General features: G+C 38.5%; 1 protein-coding gene across 1 annotated transcript in view; it reads left to right on the top strand.

Moving 5' to 3' along the window:
• Nucleotides 1-18866, top strand: part of LOC124721704 (dual serine/threonine and tyrosine protein kinase-like) — a 333620-nt gene that overhangs the window by 285419 nt on the left and 29335 nt on the right. Inside the window, exon 14 of the mRNA XM_047246790.1 lies at nt 14305-14472. Within this exon, the coding sequence (XP_047102746.1) occupies nt 14305-14472 (168 nt within the window). The remainder of the gene's footprint in view (nt 1-14304; nt 14473-18866) is intronic.

Genomic DNA, 18866 nt, shown 5'->3' with positions numbered 1-18866 from the left:
AATCACACACACCATTTACAGCCCAGTTTTGCTTTTTAAAACAGAAGTGCTATTTTTTGGCCAACATAACATCTCAAAATTTTACTAACAACTCCCTCTCCCCTCTACCCTCTACCTCATCTTTTGAACAGCACATTGCAAAGCATCCCAGATACGCTCAATAATGTTCATGTCTGGAGAGTTCCTGCAACAATTCTCTGGACATGTGGGGTGTCGTATTGTCCCGCTGGAATTTCCCAAGTCCATTGGTACGCACAAAGGACATGAATGGGTGTAGGTGATCAGACAGTATGCTTACTTATGTGTCACCTGTCAGTCATACCTAGATGTATCAGGGATCCCATATCACACCAACTGCACATGCCCCACACCATTACAGAGCCTCCAACAGCTTGAACAGCCTCTGCTGACATGCAGGGTTCATGGATTCATGAGGTTGTCTCCATACCCATACACGTCCATCCACTCGATACAATTTGATATGAGACTCGTCCGACTAGGCAACATGTTTCCAGTCATCGACAATCCAATGTCGGTGTTGGCATGCCCAGGTGAGACGTAAAACTTCATGTCATGCAGTCATCAATGGTACACGAGTGAGCCTTCAGTTCCAAAAGCCCATATATGATGTTTCATTGAACAGTTTACATGCTGATGCCTTTTTAAGGCCCAGCATTGAAATCTGCAGCAATTTGCAGAAGGGATGCACGTCTGTCACGTTGAACGATTGTCTTTAGTCGTCATTGGTCCCGTTCTTGCAGAATCTTTTTCCAGCCGCAGTGATGTTGGAGATTTGATGTTTTACCGCATTCCTGATAGTCACAGTACACGTGTGAAATGGTCGTATGGGGAAATCCCCACTTCATCACTACCTCGGAGGTGCTTTGTCCCACCACTCGTGCGCCGACTATAACACCACATTCAGACTCGCTTAAATCTTGATAACTTTGTCATTGTAGCAGCAGTAACCAATCTAACAACTACTCTAGACTTTTGTCTTATATATGTGTTGCCGACCGCAGTGCCATATTCTGCCTGTTTACATATCTGTGTGTTTGAATACACATGCCTATTCCAGTTTCTTTGGTGTTTCAGTGTAAATCCTTACATTTGTCCTCTAGCCATTTGTGCTTTACCATTTTTTAGATGTTTGTATGCCCTTTCACCTACTTCATTTGCTGCATTTTTGTGTGTTCTCCTTTCATCAGTTAAATTCAGTATGTCTAATGTTACCTAGGATTTCTGCTAGATCTCTTCTTTTTACCTTGTTATATCCTCTGTTGCCTTCACTATTTCATCTCTCATAGTTACCCATTCCACTTCTACTGTATTCCTTTCCCCTGTTCTTGTCAGTCATTCCCTAGTGCCCCCTTCAAAACTCTCAAGAACCTCTGGTTCTTTCAGTTTATCAAGGTCCCATCTCTTTAATCTTCTACCTTTCTGCAATTTCTTCAGTTTTAATCTACAGTTGATAACTAATAAATTGCGGTCAGACTCTACATCTGCCCCTGGGAATGTCTTACAATTCAAAATCTGGTTCCAAAATCTCTGTCAAGCCCTTATATAAGTTGTCTGAAACCTTCTGGTGTCTCCAGGTCTCTTCCATGTATACAACCTTCTTTCATGATTCTTAAACAAAGTATTAGTAATGATTAAATTATGTTCAGTGCAAAATTCTGCCAGGCGGCTTCCTCTTTCATTCCTTTCCCCAACCACTGGACTCACATTTGGGAGGACAATGGTTCAAACACGCTTCCAGCCATCCTGATTTAGGTTTTCCATGATTTCCCTAAATTGCTTAAGGCAAATGCCGGGATGGTTCCTTCAGAAGGGCATGGCTGCTTTCCTTCTCCATTCTTCCCTAATCCGAACCTGTGCTCCATTTCTAATGACGTCATTGTCTACGGGACATTAAACACTAATTTCCATCTCCCCCCCCCTCTCCCCCCCATATTCACCTATTTTTCCTTCTCTTCCTTGTCCAACTATCAAATTCCTGTCCCCCATGGCTGTCAAATCTTCGTCTCCCTTTACTGTCTGAAAGTTTATCTCATCATACATTTCTTCAATCTCTTCATCTGCAGAGCTAGTTGGCATATAAACATGTACCACTGTGGTGGATGTGGGCTTTGTATTTTATCTCGGTTACAGTAATACTTATACTATGCTGTTCATAGTAGCTTACCTGTGTTCTTATTTTCTTATTCATTATTAAACTTCCTCCTGCATTACTCGTATTTGATTTTGTATTTATAACCCTGTATTCACCTGACTAGAAGTCCTGTTCCCCCTGCCACCGAACTTCACTAATTCTCACGATATCTAACCTAGCCATTTATTTTTTTAAATTTTCTAACCTACGTGCACAATTAATGGCTCTGACATTCCACACTCTGATCTGGGGAATGCCAGTTTTGTTTCTCCTGAGAACAACATCCTCGTGAGTAGTTCCCGTCCAGAAATCTGAATGGATGACTATTTTACCTCCAGAATATTTTACCTAAGAGGATGCCATCATCTGTTAACCATGCCGTAGAGCTGTATGCACTTGGGAAAAGTAATGGCTGTAGCTTCTGCGTGCTTTCAGCCATTTACAAATCTTAGTTTTATCACCCTCTCCTGCCCTCTTCCCTTTCCCCTTCCCCTTCATGATGTTGTTTTTGAAAGATGTTCCTGAGACAGAAATTATGAAATGGCTTGGCAGTCTTGTCAACAAATATAAAGCAATGTTCTGATACACAGCATAGTGCATATCTTCCTTTTTGTGGAAAATGGTTGAAAAACTGGATTTTGCAAGTAATATTTATTTCAGTCTACTCGGACATATTTCAAGTAATTATTCAAAACATGTACTGTGGATTTGTTAACATACACAGAGATTATTTATAAAGATTTTGTCATTTTTATGAAGATTATGTCTAATACCAACTAGCCAAATAGCTCGGCTGTAATAGTAATTACTTGTCACCTCAAGTATTTAATAGATTTAGTACATGGCAGTGCAAAAATTGTGAGCATTTCTGAATTATTTATAAAGTATAAGGCTTCCGCCTCTCTGTAGATCTAAAAAACTGTATGGTTGGTATACTCCAAATTCTGGTAGCGGAATGAGATTTAATGATTAGAATGTTTTCTGTGTGAAGGCAAATCTAATAACACATTTATTAACAGTAATTTTGATTTTTCACACATTTTGTCAGTCAAGAAAACTTCACCAGATGACGAAGAATTGGATGCTCTTCTAGATGATGTGGTATTTTAACACTGCCACCCATCTGGAAACCAAAGGACTTTTCATTGACAGCTGGACATTCACCATAGTTCTGTCAATAAAATGTACAGGAGGAGATGAAAATTCTTTGCTTGGTAGCGAAAGATTTTTTTTTTCTCCAAAATACTTTTTTATTGTCATGATGTACTAACTCAACCCTTTGAGCCCCCGTGGTTTTTACCACAACCCACCATTTTATTAATTTTGTTTGGAAGTGCCAGTGCCTTTAGCATGAAATCACCGATGCTATGAAAGCCTTGATTCAGAGCTTTCGTAGCATTGGTGGTTACATGCTAAAGGCTTTGATAATTCCAAATAAAATCAATAAAATGATAAGTTTTGGCAGAAACCACAGTTACTCAAAGGGTTAGGAAGAGATTTTGTTTAACATTCCGCCAGTGAGAAGCCTTAATCTAGAAAGTAATGCTCTGCAAAATTGGCAAAATACATGTTTGTCACTGCTATAAACTCTTCATTGGTCTCAAAATGTGTGGCAACCGAAAATACATTTGGATCTGGGAATCTGTGGGTGCCAGATGTGGTGAACAGAAAAGAAGTTCCAGCAGGTTGTAATTAAAATCCACCAGTTTTCCCATTGCCAAAGCAGCTTCATTGACAGATGGATTGTCCTGAAGGAAGATGATTATTTTTTTTTCTTCACAGTCTTGTTTTCATGTACCTTTCCATCTCATCAGTCTAGAAGACTCACATAGACTTTGCAAGTTATTGTTTTCACTTTGCAAGGTGATCAGCGAGAAGAAACACATTTGCATCTCGGAAGACTCTTGGATTCCGTTTAAAATGGAAGACTCTTGGATTCCGTTTAAAATGGAAGACTCTTGGATTCCATTTAAAATGGAAGACTCTTGGATTCCATTTAAAATGGAAGACTCTTGGATTCCATTTAAAATGGAAGACTCTTGGATTCCATTTAAAATGGAAGACTCTTGGATTCCATTTAAAATGGAAGACTGTTGGATTCCATTTAAAATGGAAGACTCTTGGATTCCATTTAAAATGGAAGACTCTTGGATTCCATTTAAAATGGAAGACTCTTGGATTCCATTTAAAATGGTCTAAACAGTACTGAGATAAGATGTTAGTTTGTAGTATTTGTGTTTCATTGTCATTCACTGAATGCTGCACAGTATATAATTTTTTGTACAAAATGTGCTATAATCTCTCTTGTGATACATCAGTGGTGTCACCTGATTTGTTCACCTTTAATCACCGATCCTTCATTACTGTAATTTGCAGTTCCTCAACATTTTAATATATGGTATTTCAGTTTACCCATTTTGAAGAAAAATACAAAGCACAACTACTCTAAAAGGACATAGGAAAAAAGGATTTCACAGTTCAATTGATTTACATTATTGCAAAACATGTATCATCATAACAAAAACAAAATTTCAGTGATATCGATGCTTGAATAAGTATGTTCACCTCTTATTTGAAAATTGGCAAGGCATTTAAATGTAGCTTTATTATTAGACAGTTTCTCTGCCTATGAACTTAGGTATGTTATTTGTATTATTTCAGCCACAGGACCTTGTAAGATCACAGTTACAATACTGCTAATGATCCTATTGTTTGACATTTCTTATGTGGAACATCTTCCCTGTTGTAAGTCAAACTAGTTCTTGAACTGCCTAGTACAGTGGTTTGAACAGGAAGGCACTGTGCCCCTACTGTAATACCTGTTCCTTTTTGCCCAGTGTATGTGCTGAGTGAGAAGCAGCAATAAGGGAAGTGTTCTGGACTAAAGCAGAATTACTTGGAAGTGATAGATGTGTTATTCTTTAAAAATTGGATAAATGCTTGTTGGATGAGACACTATGTTCCCAGAAAGTTCAGGGTGAGATGCCACTCCAGTCATTTTATCTCTCAGGGAATGGTTTTTGATAGGTGACTTTACAGGTTTGTGATTATGTCAGTAATCATGAGAGGGGAAAGATGTTTCTGAAGCACAGCATGGATTTGTTGTTTTTTAAAGTCACCCTTAAGAACATATCAAACTGCACAGTTGACTGCAGAATTCTTCATTTGACCCAACTGTTTGACAAGTGTTGCATCCACCTTTTCACGCTCATCATTTACATTGATTTATGTTTGCTATTGTACCACCATAAAGAAATGGCTAACATTTTTATTATCTCCTCATTATAAACTTACATTTAACTCTACTCTTCCTGTCTTCATATGTAACTGCATTATTGTCTGTTTGGAGTGATCTGTTTAACTTTGAAGTAACATTTTCTGTGTGTGTGATAGTCAGCAGAACATCTTGGTTTTCACTTGCGTTGAGACCATAATTTCAGAAGAGGCATGGCTACTATTATAGTTTTTTGCTTATTATCTCTTTAAGTCAGTTCTCAGGATTGTTAGTAAAGCACTGTAACTACTTTTCATAAACTACTTATTGTTTATAAAATTTCAGTTGTTAGGGACCATTGCTCGAACATGAATTTCAGTGGTTTGTGTATAAAGGATATATGTGGAAGCATCTGTTTGAACATTGAGTGCTGATAATGCACCTGTTTTATTTTGTACAGGTGGAATTTCCTCTACACTGTCTACTAGATCATTGCACAATTCCCAGTATGATATGGGAATTTTTGAGTTCAGTTCCCGTGCTTGCAGAAAATAAGAATGAATTAAATATGGGTCTGCCTTTATGCAAGTACAGAACTATTGTTTTACTTTTTTCTGAGATACATACATGAAGATTATATTTAGGGTGGGAAATATAGTACATCAGATTTGGGTGTGTTTAAATTGTATATATGCTTTACCATACATTTTACATTGTGTGTATGTCCTGTGGCTGCCAACTGAAATCAGTCACAGGTCTAACTTAGTACACCATGTCATCTTTAAACATAAGGGATGTTGGAATATCGTCTGTATTGAATTTTTTGTTTATAATCCAATCTTTAAAATATATGTTCTGGTAAGAATCATGATATGTGCCCCAGTTTGCCCTTTCCATTGCTATATTTAGCTTGCCCTAAGCTGTGACTGCTTCATATTTGTGTGCCAAACGTATTTTTGTTGTTTTTGTGTAGTTGGACTGACCTGTGCACATCGGTAAAATTTTTGTGAAGCTTTGGTTTGGGGAACAATTTGTTGTGGTTTGTTTTTCATTGGATTTTTTTTTTTTATCGTTTCCTCAAGTTTTCTCATGCCCATTTGTGAAAACTGTATCATTATGTTGTTGCAGCTTGGACATGTTTCACTGAACTATTTTAGTTTGTGACATGCTTTTGACTGTCATTTGTTTCGCTGTTTTGTTTTGGTTTGACAGATGCAAAATTTGAATTTGTTCTCTTTGTTTTCTTTTGAATTTGTGTGTGTGTGTGTGTGTGTGTGTTTGCCAGTTTGTTTGCTTAAAGTGTTGAGTTTTTTTGCAGTGTATTCTTTGGTCATTTACTACTTTTTTGCCCTGTGTGATAGCTTTTTGAATGTGATAATTTTCTTCTGTTGTTAAAAAAGAGGTACAGATGATTAATGTGTTTCAGGATTTGAAGGTCTGTTTCTATGCCGTTGGGGTGGTGGTTCATTTTTAATGAGGTTGTCTGCAAATGTGGGATGTGTGCTGTCACTTTTCAATGCTCTTAAGTGTGCAGAGTTTCTTATCCTGAAATTTCTACATGTCTGCCTGACAAATACTGAATCACAGTCTTTGCAGGTTAGCTGGTAACTACCTCCTGTCTCGAGTTTATCTGCGACCATGTTGGGTACTTTTAATCTTTTCTGCAGTGTGTTGTTTCTTTTATATGCTACATGTGTACCATGTTTTCTCATAATATATCCTACTGTGTGTGTTACTTTGTTGTCAAATTTCAATGTGTACAATGTTTTCCTGTTGCTTGTGGTTTCTTTATCTTGTGTGCTTCATGTGTTCTCTGTTACGTGGTTCTTACTGGTGCTTTGAGCTGTGGTACTCCTATGTGTGTTCAGTGTAACTTTTGTTTCTATTTTATGGTTCAATTCTCAACAGTGATTATTTTGTAACCATTCTCTGTGACAGTTTGTCTGACTGTGTTTAGTTCTTTTGCATAGTTCTATTTGTCCATTGAAATTCTGTTAAGCATGGGTAGGGGATATCTGAAGATGGCCTGTTTGTTGGCTTTTAGGTGGTTTGCCATGTTGTGAATAATTGAACTGGCTGATGTAGGTTTTGGAAATATCTTGATCACTAAATTCTTCATTTTATGATGCATTTTGAGAAATCGTCAGATAATTGTGACCAAAATAAACATGAAAGGTAAAATTAGGAAAGCTTGTATATAAATACTACAAGTCCAATGTAACATTTGGAATGAATGTACACATTGAGTATATGTACACTACAGGCCATTAAAATTGCTACGTCACGAAGATGACGTGCTACAGATGCAAAATTTAACTGACAGGAAGAAGATGCTGTGATATGTAAGTGATTAGCTTTTCAGAGCACTCACACAAGGTTGGCACCGGTGGCGACACCTACAACGTGCTGACATAAGGAAAGTTTCCAACCAATTTCTCATACACAAACAGCAGTTGACCGGCGTTGCCTGGTGAAACGTTGTTGTGATGCCTTGTGTAAGGAGGAGAAATGCGTACCATCACGTTTCCGACTTTGATAAAGGTTGGATTGTAGCCTATTGTGATTGCGGTTTATTGTATCGCGACATTGCTGCTCGCGTTGGTTGAGATCCGATGACTGTTGGCAGAATATGGAATCGGTGGGTTCAGGAGGGTATTACGGAACGCCGTGCTGGACCCCAACAGCCTCGTATCTCTAGCAGTCGAGATGACAGGCATCTTATCCGCATGGCTGTAACGGATCGTGCCACCACGTCTCAATCCCTGAGTCAACAGATGGGGACGTTTGCAAGACAGCAACCATCTGCACGAACAGTTCGACAATGTTTGCAGCAGCATGGACCATGGCTGCGGTTACCCTTGATGCTGTATCTCAGACAGGAGCGCCTGCTATGGTGTACTCAGCGACGAACTTGGGTGCACAAATGGCAGAATATAATGTTTTTGGATGAATCCAGGTTCTGTTTACAGCATCATCATGGCCGCATCTGTGTTTGGCGACATCGCGGTGAACGCACATTGGAAGTGTGTGTTTGTCATCACGATACCGGCGTATCACCCGGCATGATGTTATGGGGTGGCATTGGTTACACGTCTCAGTCACCTCTTGTTCGCATTGATGGCACTTTGAACAGTGGATGTTACATTTCAGATGTGTTACGACCCGATCCCTGCAGAACCCTACATTTCGGCAGGATAATGCATGACTGCATGTTGCAGGTCCTGTACGGGCCTTTCTGGATACAGAAAATGTTTGACTGCTGCCCTGGCCAGCACATTCTCCAGATCTCTCACCAATTGAAAATGTCTGGTCAGTGGTGGCCGAGCAACTGGCTCGTCACAATACGCCAGTCACTACTCTTGATGAACTGTGGTATTGTGTTGAAGCTGCATGGGCAGCTGTTCCTGTACACGCCATCCAAGCTCTGTTCGACTCAATGCCCAAGCGTATCAAGGCCATTATTACGTCCAGAGGTGGTTGTTCTGGGTACTGATTTCTCAGGATCTATGCACCCAAATTGGGTGAAAGTGTAATCACATGTCAGTTCTAGTATAATATATTTGTCCAATGAATACCCGTTTATCATCTGAATTTCTTCTTGGTGTAGCAATTTTAATGGCCAGTAGTGTACTTACATTGTGCTTAGGAAAACACATACAAATGACCAATAGAAGAAGAATATAAACTCTCATATGCAATTGCCATTAAGTATATTTTCAGACAACATTATTTAGAGATGTCGAATGCCAGACTGAAAACAGCAAACTTAAGAACCATGTTACTTCAACTTGACACCAAATGGCGTTGATCTCCAAGATCGAAACATACCAGAACATGGCGTTTACAATATACGCAATGCTGTAAACATCATTTACCATTACATTTGTTTTTTACAGTAAGTGTCATATTGTCAATGAAAGAATAAAACAACATAGCATATGTTATGAATAAAACCTGTCATGGGACATATACAAAGAACATACAGCACACCAGACGCAATGTCCAAATATTCCATTGAGAGACAGCAGTGTTAAGGCCATCATTATAAAGAAAAACAATATGCAATTTTTAAATTATTTTTCAAACGAAGTGAGCAATTGTCAACCTATTGAGACCACAGATGGGCCATGTCAAAAAAACCTCATCATAAAAAATAAAAAATTCTAACTGTGTTAGGATGGTCTAGGAAAAGATAGAGATAGGTGTGGGGTGAAGGGGGTGAGGTGGGAACTCTAAGGACAGGGAAAGGACAGATAAGGTAGAAGTAGGGTATGGGTGTTGGGGGGCAGGGGTGAGGGGGAGGTGAGTAGAAAAATAGGCAAGAGATGGTGCAGGGAGGGGGGGGGGGGGATGAGGAACTGGAAGGAAGGGCAGCATGAAGGGACAGAGGGGAACAAAAAAGGAAGGGGAGAATGTTACATTGATGGTACAATTTCATATAATAATACTATATTAAAACATAATGACCATGTTTTTTATGTAATTACATTTTAATCTAATTTTTAATATTATTACATTTATTATATAAATATTTCCCCAGTCCATTTCAATCGCACGTCCAGCCATCCTGATTTAGGTTTTCCGTGATTTCCCTAAATCGCTCCAGGCAAATGCCGGGATGGTTCCTTTGAAAGGGCACGGCTGGCTTCCTTCACCGTCCTTCCATAATCCGATGAGACCAATGACCTCGCAGTTTGGTCTCTTCCCCCAAAACACCCCCTCCCACCAACCACCTAGTCCATTGATACACGGTTAGAAAATTTGTTATTTATGATTTTTTATTTTATTTTTTATTTATTTTATTTTTTGGCCCGTCTGTGGTCTCAGTAGGCTGACAGTTGCTAGCTTTGTTTGAAAAATGATTTAAAAATTGTGTATTGTCTTCCTTTATAATGATTGCTATTACATAGCTGTCTCTTGATGGAATATTTGGTCATTGTGCCTGGTGTGCTGTACGTTCTTTGTATATGTCACAAAACAGGTTTTACTCATAATGTGTGCTATGTTTTTATTTTTTCATTGATGATATGATGCTTATTGTTAAAAGCGGATGTAATGTGGCAAAGGATGTTTATGACATTTTGTAAACTGTAAATGCTATGTCCTGGTATGTTTTGATCTTTGAGATCAATGCCATCTTGTACCAAGTTGATGTAATACTGTTCTGGAGTCTGCTGCCTCCAGTTTTGAAAAAATGCTTAACAGCAATTGCACATGAGAGAGTACATTTTTTGTATTTTGTTCCTTTGTATGAGCTTCCCTAACGATATTGTAAATAAGTATTTAGCTCAAGACATTTCCAAGGAATTACTGCATGCCGAGTTTGAATAGCCACATACCCTAAAAATGGATGACTTCATCAGTCAAACATGAGGAATTAGGTGGGTTTTCTTTCTACTGAGAAGTAGTGTTTCTGATCTTTGTTTTCCATTTTGGTGTGACGGAAATTTATTTATTTATTTTTGTCTGTTTCTGTTTCAAGGGTGAAGTGTATTTTTGGGTAGGCGGTATTGATGTCTATGTAATTGTAGTACATGGTCATGTGTTTCAGCTACCGTGCAAATTATGTCATTAACATAGCAGTACCAATATAGTACTGTGTACAATTTTGTCATGTGATTACTTTCACAATGGTTAATACTTCTTGTTTCTGTGTTTGTGGGAGAAAGTTTGTCTCTCATAGTTGTATTTCTGTTATTTTGATTGTTTATTCAGTTTGTATAAGGCTGTACATTGATGTGATGTCAAATGAGAGTAGCGTCGCTATATAGGGTACATTCATATCTTTCATCTTGTCAATTGGGTCATTGGTGTTTTTCTATGCTTCTGTTTGTATAAGTGCAGTGTTTTTGTACAAACATGTGCATGTATGGCTAAATGATATGCTGACACAGTCTGATTGGAACATTGGGCTTGTTAATTTTGGTAAACTACTGAATGCGAGTGCCCTTGGGTTCTTTCGCGCTTTTCTTTTTATTTGGCATCTTTCATGTTTAACAGTTTTTGTATGTCTCTTTGGAATCTTTGTGTTGGGTTGCTTTTTAGTTTTTTTATTTGGCTTTCTGTTACGTACTTCAGCTTTTCCGTGGTGTAGCCCTTCCCTTTTCTGCTCTTGTGACTATTTCATTGTGTGCTTTCAGTTTTTTGTGTATCTATATAGCTGTTCTCTCTTCAGTGGTGGTACTTTTGTTCTGATAATCTGATTTCTTCTGCTATCAGTTCTCTGGCTAGCCCTGCTTTGAAATTTCCTGTATCTTTCCTTTGCCTCAATGGCCAGAGACAGTGGTCATGTGTGTTAGAATTGTGCGTGCATGAATGTGTGTATGTGTTTTCTATATTAGAAGGACCTCGGCTGAAAGCTCACATGTATAGCAGATAATGTTGTTGTTTCCTTTTTACCCTGTTTTATTGTATATTTTATTTTTCTGTAATTATGATTCTAATTGCTCTGTGTGTAATATGTGTTGAGATTGTGTTCAGATCCCTTTTGATGTAGTTCTATCGTGTGTGGAAAACTGTGTTTCTGATACATTAGGAACTCTGTACGTTGTGTATGCTGTGTGTCTGTTGTTCCTGTTGTGTGGGGTTTATTTCAACAGTTTCTTTAGTTTATGGTCTATATTTCTCAAGCTGCTTTTCTATTGCCGTTTCTGTGTGACTTTTCACCTACTCAGTAATATCATAAAGTATTGCAGACTGTTTAATGTGAATGCCTAGTTGTAAGTGTCTTTGTGTTGTGTGGTGTTGAGCAGTCATTTCTTTGAGTACATATGACTGTTATGCACACAAATTTTCCCATCTTTCACCGAGCGAGGTGTGGCGCAGTGGTTAGCACACTGGACTCGCATTCGGGAGGACGACGGTTCAATCCCGTCTCCGGCCATCCTGATTTAGGTTTTCCGTGATTTCCCTAAATCGCTTCAGGCAAATGCCGGGATGTTCCTTTGAAAGGGCATGGCCCGATTTCCTTCCCCATCCTTCCCTCACCCGAGCTTGCGCTCCGTCTCTAATGACCTCGTTGTCGACGGGACGTTAAACACTAATCTCCTCCTCCACCTTTCCCATCTTTCAATTTCTTTTTGCCATATCTCCCCCCCCTCCCCCCTCCCCCCCCCTCCCTCCCCCCCCCCCTCTCTCCTCTCGTCCTCTCTCTCTCTCTCTCTCTCTCCTCTCTCTCTCCTCTCTCTCTGTGTGTGTGTGTGTGTGTGGTGTGTGTGTGAGAGAGAGAGAGAGAGAGAGAGGAGAGAGAGAGAGAGAGAGAGATATATTATATATATATATATTATATATGTATCAATATATGTTTAATCATTAGGGACTTTCTTCTTCCTTTTATGATGTTGATTTTTTAAACGCTGTTTGTCACAATGATTTATATTTTTCCCTCAGCTTAATCTAGGATTAATGATATGGATGGATGGATGGATGGATGGATGGACTGACATCTCATACTCATTAGGGTGTCTTGAAGCCTACATTGTGCATTACACATTATCTTTTTGGCATGGTCCTATTGGAGGTGGTTTACAATAGATTTTTTCAGCTTATGAACATATCAGATAAAGTGTATCATGTGGATGGCTGTAGTGATTTGCACGTGAAATGTACTGATGAGTTTTCATGTTACTGATAATTGTAAAATGAAAAAGGTGGGGGAGAGTGCAACATGGTGCTCACAACTTTAACCTCATCTCTCAAAATATGGCAGATGTGCCACTCAGTTTAATAATGGCATGTTACTCACAGATCACTATCAGGACCTTCCATAAAACTGCAATTCATAAGACACCAAAACATTGGTCACAAATTTTGGCAACTAGAACCTGCTTTCTACCACCTCTCATCCCAACCAAATTCTTGTGATGAAAAAAATTTTCTACCAGCAGGAATATAAATGAACTCCCTTTGAATAAAGCTCATTTGTGTAGCCATGAGTTAGAGATTGCAACCACAGAATCAGAGAAAACTTGATTTGAAACTTCCTGGCAGATTAATATCAGTGCACACTCCGCTGCAGAGTGAAAATCTCATTCTGGAACTTGATTGATTGATTGATTTTTTTTATTTATTTTTTTTATGCAGTAGGTCTGACCTCTTTGCTCCTGGTTAGCAACCAAATGAAGTTTTGCAGTGGTTAGCACACTGTACTCTCATTCAGGAGGATGATGGGTTCAAACCTGTGTGCTGCCATCCTGATTTAGGTTTTGTTGATTTCCCTAAATTGCTTCAGGCAAATGCCAGGGATGGTTCCTTTGAAATAACATGGCCAATTTCCTTCTCCATCTTTTCCTAATCTGATGGGACTGATGACCTCACTGTTTGTCCCCTCCCTCGAATCAACCAACCATCTTTCTGGTGAGTGTTTCATTTATCAATAATAATAATAATAATGATAATAATAATAATAATAATAATAATAATAAAGGTTACGAATAGTTATGTGTGGATGCTAGCAAACTCATTTCTACATCTCTTAATTCCTAGAACCCACTGACAATATATACAGTAACTGTGAACCATGTATCAAAAGAATAAAAAATTTGTTGCAAAAGAGAGTGTATCTGTTAATCTCCATTGAAAGCTGTAGAATATGTCCAAAAATCTTGACCAAAATAAAGTTTTAATGTGCATATGTATACCAGTTCAGCTAGTCTTCTTTATCAGAGGTCAAAGCATTTATCACCCTTAAGGAATGTGGCTTGGACATTTGGGTGCACATTTTTGTGTTACTTCCTCTTAACTCCTCCATACAACTCTGCATTATGTACTCATAATGGAATAATTATATAGCTATCTGATTGTTGTGTATGCCAATTGATGGCTTCCATGTCGTCTGGCGCTGCAGAGTAATTTTTATTTATTTATTTATTTTTTTTGTAGGTTGTAAATGATAAAAATACTTGATTTATTTACTTATTTTTCCCTTTTGTTCCTGAAGGTATTCGACCGGAAAGGCTGGCCCATTTTGATGACCAGTGTTGGCATCTTATGGAGCAGTGCTGGTCAGGTGAACCGTCCAGGAGACCACTTCTGGGATACGTTCAGCCTCTGCTCGAATCTATTCTCGAACAGTATTCCCGACGATTCTCTGAACAGCTCACACCAGGTCTGGTACCATTCCTAATTGTTCTGATCGAGAAGTGTTCCAGTGTTAATTTTTATTACATTAACCCAGCTCCTTTCCTTAAAAAAGCCATACATGTATGCTCCTGTGGGTCATAATGACTGGGTGGTATTTAATGGCATAATACTCATAAGTCATTGAAACTTGTTATAATTTTAAATTTAGGTTCTATTTACTCATCTGTGGTTATGTTTGTGCTAGGAACAAATAGTTTCACAATTATTTACACCCACTTTGTCCACTCGTATAGGTGCTAATTTGTCATTTGCTCTTCATACGCTTTGATCAGACACATGAGATTCAGCAGAATCATTTCTCTGATATTACAGGAAGAAAGATGCATCTACCTGTGTCTGGAACCCATAGACAGACTGTTGAGTCACCATGTGATTTATACACACCAGCCAGTTTTAAGGAACCCATATAGGCTTAAAGTGTAATTTTATTTAAAGGTGTGTGTGTTCTCTAGCAAGTAAAATCTGCAAATGCTTGCTGAACTGTTTCCCTTAGAACACAAACTTGGGCAAATTTGCACAAGCAACTCGCTTTGGCAGTTTAATATCAGGAACCCCACTAGAGTTGTGTTATGAGACAGGCAAGTGGAAGTTTACATTGTCATGGTTAAAAACAACAGCTTACCACCACAGCTGTATCATTATTATTATTGAAGAAAAATTGTGATAAAAACAAAAAATTAAGAAGAAAAAGGAATGTTTTGGGTGAAGAAATGGAGTTGGGGGGGGGGGGGGGGGGGCATACATATTTAAGTTAACAAAAAACACTATTGAATGAAATAGAATCAGAGGACTTTGCTCAAACTGAAAACATTCTGAAAATGTTCTACGCAAGTTTCGAACATCTCTCTTCTGTTGTACAATCAAATATTTGAAAACATCATACAATAACATCACCAAGAGATGACCTGTTAATCACTCTTCAGTTTTTGCAGACAGTATTCATAACTTTATCACAAACCTGAATTAATTTGTGTTTCTGTTCAAATAATTTATGGGGATGCAGCCAAGTGACCCCTTCAACAACCACCGATATGAAACTTCCTGGTAGATTAAAACTGTGTGCCGGACCGAGACTCAAACTCGGGAACTTGCCTTTCGCAGACAAGTGCTCTACCACTGGCCCACGAAGGGCAAAGGTCCCGAGTTCAAGTTTCAGTCTGGCACACAGTTTTAATCTACCAGGAAGTTACATATCAGTACACACTTCGCTGCAGAGTGAACATTTCATTCTGAACCACAGATATTTCAACAGGTGCACACAGTGTCATTTTCATGGCACAAATTCAGCAAGGAAGTGCTGTACAAGGGAATTCAAAACCTCTGTTTGCAGAGCATATCTGAAAAGATTTCTCTCTCTCTCTCTCTCTCTCTCTCTCTCTCTCTCTCTCTCTCTCTCTCCAGCAACGGATGATGTAGCATTAACTCTGGCTCTCCGTGCTTTTTTTCCCCCAAGGATGAGAGCAAGATTCCAATGGGAGTATTTAAGGAAAAACTCCCACCTATGTTTAGAAAGTCACTTCCTAATCTAATGTAACTTATTCTTACTAACACTGTCCCAATTTTCTGCAATAGCAGATTTGCTCGGCTGTTATGTCAGTACATTGATCCTCCACAGTCCAGATGGTCTGACCAGTGAATGATGTGCCATAACTGCAAGAAATACTATTAACACCTTCCGTACGCAAACCAAGATCATCCTTTATGGAGTGTAAAAGGGCCCTAATCTTAGATGGTGGTCGAAAAACACATTCCACATCATATTTCAGCAAAATGTGATCAGTTCTTTTGGAAATGTAAAAAGGCGGTAGATTTTGGTGCCACATTGGTATTATTACCACTCGCCCATTGCACGTTAGTCAGTAGTGAAATTTATCTCAACTCACATTGAACATGAAAATGACCTTCGTCATTTAATTTAATCAGGAAAAGAGGACAGTATAGGAGCGGATATAGCAAATGAAATTCCATTCCAAGTTATTTTGGACAAAATTTGAGACCCAGTGCCTGATTCAAAACTGGAAAGAACACATCTGTTGACAAAAAATGATTTATACAACATTAAACAATGTCACAATCTGTGCTCTACATCTGATGGACATCAGAATGATGAGACCAATGTTGAGGCACAGGTGAGAAGTAGACTGGAGTGAAAGTCCGTGCATGCTGTTTCACAAACTAAAGACATCCATAGGTGAAAAGTTCAGATTTTGTGTTAGTAATAATGAAGACTGTGTAAGGTGACATGTTGAAGTTTGCAAATGACTGGGTGTGTGTTGATGGTGTGCATGGGCTTAACTACTACTGTGTTAAGTTCATCACAGTACTGGTATTAGATTACACGAGACAAGAATTCCCGATTTGCCTTTCACTTTTACAATAGCATTGTTATCCATATTTTTCACTGTATAGAAGTGGAAACTGGGAAGATCACCCTCAAGGCCTTTATGTGTAGATTTAGCAGAGCCCTTCTATAATGCTTGCAGCTCTAAAATGGATGTTCCAAAACTGCAGACTCAGAAACACGTGAAGCACAGTCAATCACTATATCTCTACTCTAAGAAAGGCAGATAGCAGGTGATGTCACAAAGAATGTAGAAATGGCAAGAAATTGTGGTTGGTTATTAGGAAATTACAATTTATTAAATCCAGTTTCTAAAACTAGTGTATAGTACAATCACAAGTAAAACATGATGTTCAACTTCTCAGTTCTGTGTTTCATTTTTCCCATTACTGTCATATTTATTTATGGATTTTTTTAAAAAAAATTGTGTATTGAAATTACTACAACAGCTATCGTGTCAATAGATTAGATGTTCATGGCTCTGCAGTACAGTGACGTATTTCGGAAAATAGCTAGTTACCACTGAATGGATCATATATTCCAGTCACTTCACTACTTCTTACCATTTTGTGAGATAGTGCAGTACATCTTGAGATGAATTACTGATCATCTGTTGCATGCTTTTGTTCGTCATGGCTTCTTCCAGTGATATGAGCCCAGTTTTTTTTTCCCAAAAATCTACATATCCATGTGGCACAGAGAATGGCTTTCGGTTACGGCACAATCCCAAAATGTTTTTAACAAAAATATTGAATAGGGCATCTGTTGGGAATATTGTAACAGAATTTAACTATTAATTCAGCCCAACCGTGTATGGTAGCACAAAATTGTTTAATGCTCTAGTTCGTTAAAGGTGGCAGATTGCATGCTGTTTAATTAATAACACTTGCATAACAGGGTGGCACTAGAACAGAAATGTGGCACCATAATAAGAAATAACCCGTAACACTTAAGAGTATGTTACAAAATGGTACTTAACTATAGTGCAGTTTGATGTGTGGTGCTTTTGTCTTATGCTAGTATAAATAATTTTGCTGTCTCTTGGCAGTCTATGATATTGTCACTATGGCTGAATGTAATTGTGCAGTCACTTTCTCATTGTATCTAGTTCTCTATAATTAGTGACTGCTAAGTCAGAATGTTATCTCCCCAATGGAACTTACTCCATAGTGTAATTGTAGGTACTATACTGAATTGGCTACAAGCACTGAATTGTTCATCTAATTGCAATATCAGAACTGTGTGTTTTGGGTGTCCACAGTGTCCCGTGTTTTGTGCCTGTCAGCAGTAGGATTTCTGTGTCTGCCAGTACAAGATGGAAGCAATATAGTCCACTGTTCACAGTACTCTTTTGCGACTGGTAGCACTATCGGCATTTTCAGACATCAAATCACTCTGAAACATTGATACACTCATGTAAGTGCTACATAATGAACCTAAGGGACACCTCCTTGACAATGCTGGAAGAAAGTAGCATTTTTTTACAAACCATTTACAAGAGCCTGGCAATACATTAATTATCAGAATGACTATATTAACAGTCCATTTTTTTTAGAAACTTTGAGCCCTCCTCCAACTGTCTACCTTGACACAATGCATGTGTGAACTACAACCCTATTTACTAAAAAGAGACCAATGGTGGTTGCATTGGCTCACACACAATTCTAGCTGCAATCTGGCATGCAGACTGCCTTCTGCATATGCTGCAAAACTTGTGCACCATACAATGCCACCAAGCAGAATTAAGTACAGTTAAACTCTAAATGTCGCATTCTGTTCCTGCACTCTTAGGTACTTTACAGAATTCCAGTTTTACAATTTTTCATCTTTCGCAGTTATATCAGCCATACGATCGTTGTCACAGCAGGACACATTGCAGGAATTCCTTGCAAATTTCACCATGGTGTAGTTTTTATTTATCCTACACCAGCATTTGGAGATGAACATTTGGGCAAGCATAGGCATAACCTGTAGTGACTTGGTTGTGCCACCATTGCCTCAGTTGCTGGTGGCATTAT

The sequence above is a fragment of the Schistocerca piceifrons genome, chromosome X, assembly GCF_021461385.2.
Source record: "Schistocerca piceifrons isolate TAMUIC-IGC-003096 chromosome X, iqSchPice1.1, whole genome shotgun sequence".
Taxonomy (NCBI): Eukaryota; Metazoa; Arthropoda; class Insecta; order Orthoptera; family Acrididae; genus Schistocerca; species Schistocerca piceifrons.
Note: the sequence above shows the minus strand (reverse complement) of the source record. Positions and strands in the feature narration are given on the sequence as shown.